The sequence below is a fragment of the Maniola hyperantus genome, chromosome Z (assembly GCF_902806685.2).
Source record: "Maniola hyperantus chromosome Z, iAphHyp1.2, whole genome shotgun sequence".
In the NCBI taxonomy this organism is placed as follows: Eukaryota; Metazoa; Arthropoda; class Insecta; order Lepidoptera; family Nymphalidae; genus Maniola; species Maniola hyperantus.
In genome coordinates this window covers 2,311,623-2,318,841 of record NC_048564.1, presented here as the reverse complement: position 1 = coordinate 2,318,841, position 7,219 = coordinate 2,311,623, and the positions used below count along the sequence as shown (strand labels likewise).

Sequence of the window (7,219 nt, the reverse complement as noted above, 5' to 3'; positions counted from 1 at the left end):
TGATGTTTTCAATATAAACAATTCAAAACTTCTATATTTTGTATACAAGACTTATCATCCCATAGTAATTTTCTAAAATTAAAAAAAATTCCATGCCGAAACAAACTTGAAAAAAAGAGCCGAAATTTCGATTTTTTGAGTATTTTTGCTTCTTCGCCTGTATCTTTTTTTTTGGACTTAGGTAGAGGCATAACTCAAGATAAATAAGTAAATTAAATTTTCTTTTAATTGCTGGGCTAAAGTCTTAGTTGCCTTTTACCCTGTTTTTAAGACATAATCAGTAGCCTATGACGATCTCTATGTAGTGCTACGCACAACGCGTTATTCCGTTCAAAATTCTTGCGGACTGTAAGTCTTTTTTGCTGATAACTTGATGTCCAGTGTTTTAGTAATTAATTTTGATAACTTCAAACACGATTTTTTACGGAATAGCCGTTCCAACATATTTTTTTAAATTTATTTATAATCAAGTAGTATACATGATATGTAGGTACTTACATTTTTTGACTCTCGCCAAACTGGTGAGCCAGTTTGTTGGCAAACGTCGATGCGTAATTAAATGCGTACGTTGATGTCTACCGGTTTTTAGGGTTCCGTACCCGAAGAATGCCAACGGGAGCCAACGGGAACGTATTATTAAGCCTCCATTGTACATCCGACCGTCCGTTTATCTGTCAGTGGGTCGTATCTCGTCGTGTATACAATAGGTAGAGAGTTGAATTTTCACAGACTATTGCCGCTATAACAACAATTAATTAAAAAAAAAACAATATGACCGACATGAAAATAAAAAGAGTTTTATTTCTTGTAAGATGGTACGAAAACCTTCGTGTGTGAGTTCGACTCGCATTTGACTTATTTTTAATCAGTCAATATGTATTTATATGACGTGTTTTGTTACAGGCTCCGAAAAAGGTCGCGGCACACTGGACGTGTTGCTATGCACCACCTACTGCCGCTCGCAGCTGTACCTCTCTCGACAGCTCTCACAGCTGCACCCGGAGCTCACAATGCCCATGTTTTCTGGTAAGTCCCTCTTGCGGCAATTCCGGGGGTGTTCTAGCCGGCTGGGCTCACGCGGTCACGAGACTGATCCCAGAAATGTGGGAGGGTAGCCCCCTGAAAAAGATTTTAGTTAAATTCCTTATTCAATATTCGGTTTTAGGTTCAACCAATACCAATGAAATACCAATTTTTCTGTAACTCATTTCGTCCACGACCTAAAGACCTGTGACACGTAACAGACAGACATATGTGCCTGTTTTTTACCTTTGAGTACGGAACGATAAAAAGAGAAAGAAATACAATATTCAGCCAATACAATAATTATAGTTTTTAGATTTTTGAAACCTATATACACGATAAAGCTGTGATAGCCTAGTGGTTAACACGTTCGCCTTCTAATCGGAAGTCGGGGGTTTGATCCCGAGCACGCACCTCTAGCTTTACGGAGTTATGTGCGTATTTAAGTAATTAAATGTAACTTGCTTTAACGGTGAAGGAAAACATCGTGAGGAAACCTGCATGCCTGAGAGTTCTCCATAATGTTCTCAAAGGTGTGTGAAGTCTACCAATCCGCACTTGGCCAGCGTGGTAGACTATGGCCAAACCCTTCTCACTCTGAGAGGAGACCCGTGCTCTGCAGTGAGCCGGCGATGGGTTGATCATGATCATAGTACACGTAGGTCGAGATGGCGATGGGGAACGGAACGCCCCGCACACCCGCAAGGCCCCGTGCTAATCGGTGTGGGCGAGCGCGGGTGACTTGCAGGTGCCCCCACCTCATACCCCTGTTGCCATCTCAACCTGTCGCGGACTATACCTACTTGTCTGTTCATTGTTTATTTGAACACTTTTGTAGATGTGGTTTATTGTCTACTAGCTGCCCCGGTGAACTTCGTACCGCCTAACAGTCGATTCTTTTTCAGGATTTTTTTTTAATTTTTCTCTCCGTAAGAACCGTACCGTACTAGTACCGTAGACCTATTCCACTTCTTGATACGCCTTACTCACAACCTTGAATGGGAAGCTGCAAGAAATCTCTGTTTAGAGATAAGCATTTCCAATGTAACTTAATTTATTATTACTTTGTAACTACAATTTTGGTACATGAAAAATAAAAATAAAAATAAATAAAATAAACCATCCCCGTACTTCAAGGAGTATTATGAAAAAGGAATTAGCGAAATCGGTGCAGCTGTTCTCGAGATTTGCGATGAATCATTCAGTGATTCATTTTTATATATAGAGATTATATTTTATGTGGATTATTCTATACTATGTACTACTATAAAATGCTCGAAGTAGGCCATCATTTCCAAAGAACTCGCAAGTTTTCTGATCCCCTTGTCCGTGCAGCCTCTAAGCCGCTTTGCTGTGCTCACTGTTATTAGATGATACGGAGCTCAGATGAGTGCGTCATATTATTTTCATATTACATTGTTCGGTGGGATCCGTTATGTGAGAGAACCAGCGCGTGCCAGATCCTCGTTTTTTTCTTTTATTTTAGAAATCGCGTCATGCATTGCCAGACACTTATTATGGTGGCAATCATCTGCCCTTATTTTTTTTTAAAGTTTAAGGGATTCCATACGCAGAGTAACTTTCAGCTTTTATAAAATAACGAGAGTCTAGCACGCGCTGGCGCTTACTTCATTATTTAATAGACGTTCACTAGATATTATAGTGTTGGTACTACATGTGATGGTAGTATAGATGACAGTTTAGTGATTAAAAAGTTTTAACTTAAACACTAATATTATGAAAAAAACCCTGCAATACGATATCTAAGAAACAGTATCGCACTGTAGTCCAGGCGCGCTAGCAGATTGCCTCCTGTCGAATGAATAATGCCCGAGTATGTTCTCTCTGAAGCCTTGTATTCATTAGGCAACATTTGTTAATAAACACTGTTTATTGCTTCACAATGTTTCATCATCTCTGTAAACAGTTTATAAACAAAAATGATGAAACATTGTTTATGCAACATGTTGCCGTGCTCCCCACTTTGAATAGAGAGCAAGGCGAAACATCCAGTTTATTAACAAAAGTCAATAGGTGTGGACGTGTGTTGCGAGAGTTTATTTCGATGCTCATAGAGCTTTATCAACAGCACACTTTGGGATGCCTCAATATACAGTATACAGATGAAGAGAATTTTAAAAAATGATGCTTGGGCCGACATTGCTGTAGAATTGAATATGTCGTAAAAAGAAGTGAAAAGAAAGATGCATATTCTACGCTCACAATAATTCAAAATGAGATGTTGACTTCTGGTGAAATACTGAAAGTACCCATCCAATCCGCGGAGATCATGGAATACATAACTTCTATTCAAGAGATTATTTCGAATCCACCACCTTTTCTTGTTTTTTTTCTATGAACACTCATGAATTATTATGTAAACAGCAGAGAGCAGCACTACCTCCTCGGGTGACATACTAGCAACAACTGACTAGTGTGGACGGCGAAGTTTCAGAAACAGTGTTTATGGTAAACTTGTTTATCAACTCGTCATAAACAGTTTATTAACAAATGTTGCCTAATGAATACAAGGCTTGAGTATTGTAGAGACTGAGAGCCAGCGCGTGCTAGACCTTCGTCATTTTATAAAAACTGAAAGTTTCTCTGCGTATTGTCCCCAACACTGGGAGGAACGTTTGTTTGGATGTTTGTTTGAATCATGGTGGCTTTATAAGATAACAAGTAATAAAGGTGTAAAAATCTTACGTCAAAGTATAAAGTTTTTTTTTTTTTTGGAATAGTATTAGAACTCACGTCATGTATTGCAAACAGCCATCTTACAAAAGTTGTTCTGATGCTTGCTTTTGATAAAATAAAACTAAAATATAAATATATCCCAGATTTAGCAGTTTAAATAGTATAAATAAAATGCAATCTGTTAAACCCAACAATTTAAAACTGCAATAAATAGGTTTCCCAAGTAGATCAACGCAATCGGCAGAGTAAATTACGAGGAGCATTCAAAAAGTAATGAGAAAAGCTAGATTGGAAGAGGATTAGACTTACATTAAATACATTTTTCTCGGTCGTCGTAATTCAGTGTTAATCACGCTGGTAAAATGTTATTTAAAAGTATCATCATAGCATATATTGTTACTAGCTTATGCTCCGCGACTTCATCCACGTGGACTACACAAATTTTAAATCCCTGTTTTACCCCTTTAGGGGGTGAATTTTCAAAAATCCTTTCTTAGCGGATGTCTACATCATAATAGCTATCTGCATGCCAAATTTCAGTCCGAGCCTTTCAGTAGTTTGAGCTGTGCGTTAATAGATAGTCTGTCAGCTTTTCCTTTTATATATTTAAGATATTGTCGATTCAGGATCAAACCGAGAGTTCCCTCACTCTAGTTTACTTTGTCAATAGTTTCTTAGTCGCACGTGAGCTCTCGCGCTGTGCCTAGTTATTTTACGTACTTGTTTTTTTATTGGTATGTTATTGTTTATTTCACTATAACCTCACACGCTAAAGCTCCGCGTGAAATGATATTATTCTTGCAAACGCAACTACAAGTTATAAGTGTAGTGGAATAAACAGTATAGCTACATCGACAGTGTAGCTATGTGATAAAACTTTCGCATTCGACCATCTGAACACATATTGAATGTGAGTTGCTTTGTCGCAGAGATCACGGCGCGCTTCCAGACGGCACGAACAGAGGTGCGGCAGTTGCTGCTGCGGTACTTGCTGCCGTGGCTTGTCAACATCGAGCTGGTCGACCCCAATGTGCCGCCGGCCAACCCTCTCTCCTACATACAGGTGGGTGAAGCTCGACTGCGCAATCTTGCAGCATCGATAGCTCAACGCATCATCATTTGCCAGTTCGTTTGATTCCAGCTCAGTCCTGGTTTATAAATTAAAAAAATGACCGATCAAATGTATATCAAAACACATAAGGCAGGATATCTATGATAGCCTTTAATTAACAAAAATAATAATTTAGAAAGAAGATTTTGTGCGATTTTTTGTCTTTCTGTACTGTTTGTTCAATCCTGCACTAAAGTTAACAAAAGTTAATAAAAACAAAACAACTTTCTCTGTCACGCTCATAAGCTGGCCGCGTGCGAGAGAGACAGATAAACTTTTCTTAGGCATTGACTTGCGCTTATTCATAGGCACAACGCCAGCGCAATGTGTGAATGTGTTATAGGTACGTGTCAGACGTATATTGCGGTGATATTCAGGTATTTCCAGTAAATTAGATGATTTTTAAGGACAGATTTAGGGCTTCAAAGTTGAGTCTGTTATTTATCCAAGCAAACTATATGCGGGAGATTAGACACTACAAAATAAATAAAATAGATTTTGTAAATATGATACATTAAAGGTCAATATGAAAGGTTGATTTATTTTAAACACGTATTCAATTATATGAAAGTTCGTCCTGTGATGGTAAATTTGGAGCTTGAAATCTTAGAATTTCATAGTTCATGCGATAGCTGGCCCTTAAATGAAAATGTTATAATATAAGCGTTTAAACTATCGTGATTGCTTTCCATTATATATAATATCTCTCACCCGGCTATACTTACGTGTTTAGTCGACGTTCGAGGCTAACGTCGACTAAACACGTGACTTGAGCCGGGTATACGAGTATAATGGCACCGATTCTAAGCCCAACCTAATTTTAGAGTATTCACACCCTCTTCTTACTATTGTAATATGAAAAGGACAGAACCAGTTTGACATTTCTAAATTTAATTTTTAGATGGTAAACCCCGTGATTTTAGCACGCACTCGCGAACCTACTGTTTAAATTTGTATTGTGCACTAAAATTTAGAGTCTTTAAATGTGAAAGTCATGTTCCGTTCCTTTTTAGCATTAGTAAAAAGAAAAGGATGCAGATACTCTAAATTTAGTTTAGAGAGAGACTAGAGAATCGGGGCCAATGAAAGTTTTAAAGTTAGCAATCATGCACATCGCTAGTATTGTTGCAGTACTACGCGGCGGAGGCGGGGCGCGCTGGGCGGCGCGAAGGGCTAGGCTCGGTGGAGGCCACGGAGATGGTGCTCAATAACCTCTTCTACATCACCGTCAAGGTAAGCGGACTATTTTCTACTTCGTGCTGATGACAGTCATGAAACTTGTAAAAACCTGGCCTAGTGCGAGTCAGGCTCGCGTCAACGAGGGTTCCGTACTACAGACGTATTTTTTCGACATTTTGCACGATAATTCAAAAACTATGATGCACAAAAATAAATAAAAATCTTTTTTTGAATGTGCAGGTTGTCACCTTTCATATGTCACCTTTCATATGATACCTGGCTTGATATAGTTATCTTACTTAAAAATTGAAAATACTAATTATTAGTTCATGACCATAATTTTTTTTTTGTGTGGTGTAACCACAAATTCATGGTTTCCATATTTTTCCCCTAATACCAGCTATAAGAGACCCACCTACCTACCAAATTTCATGATTCTAGGTCAACGGGAAGTAGTCTGTAGGTTTCTTGACAGACCGACAGACAGACAGACAATAAAGTGATCCCAAAGGGTTCCGTTTTTAAGTTTCCGAGACTGTTGTTGGCAGTTTGCAGCCCAAATAGACCGTAGTATGTGCTAGGGCTGACAAAGATCATTGACCTCACACGATTTATATATTTTTAGGATAGGTACCTACTTATTAGGTAAAAATATTCTTCTCAGTAAAATCTGGTTTCCGAACCGGTGGTAATGTCTTGGCGTATCATAAGTGGCACAGAATGTCTTACATGAAATAAATATTTGTCTGTTGAGAGGCTTCGGTCGTGGCTAGTTACCACCCTAAACGCAGAGCCGTGCCGCTAAGCGATTTAACGTTCCGGTACGATTCCGTGTAGAAACCAAAGGGGTAGGTATGGGTTTAATAAAAAACTGCCATACCAATTTCAGGTTAGCCTGCTTCCATCTTAGTTTGCATCATCACTTACCACCAGGTGAGATTGTAGGCAAGGGCTAACTTGTGTCTGTCGTGGCTAGTTACCACCCTAAAAGCAGCGTCGTGCCGCTAAGCAATTTAGCGTTCCGGTAAGATGCCGTGTAGAAACCAAAAGGGTAGGTATGGGTTTAATAAAAAACTGCCGTACCCCTTCCAAGTTAGCCTGCTTCCATTTTAGTTTGCATCATCACTTACCACCAGATGAGATTGTAGTCTAGGGCTAACTTGTAACTGCTCAAGTAGGCGCCTCGTAGCACTCATCATTCTTCGGTAC

At 39.0% G+C, this 7,219-nt stretch overlaps 1 protein-coding gene across 5 annotated transcripts in view; it reads left to right on the top strand.

The window, feature by feature from the left end:
• fry (Protein furry) overlaps positions 1-7,219 on the top strand; it is a 133,873-nt gene that overhangs the window by 64,601 nt on the left and 62,053 nt on the right. For all 5 annotated transcript variants that reach the window (XM_069508868.1, XM_069508867.1, XM_069508866.1 and 2 more), the window contains 3 exons: positions 904-1,026; positions 4,650-4,783; positions 5,963-6,064. In XM_069508868.1, coding sequence (XP_069364969.1) covers positions 904-1,026; positions 4,650-4,783; positions 5,963-6,064 — 359 coding nt within the window. The remainder of the gene's footprint in view (positions 1-903; positions 1,027-4,649; positions 4,784-5,962; positions 6,065-7,219) is intronic.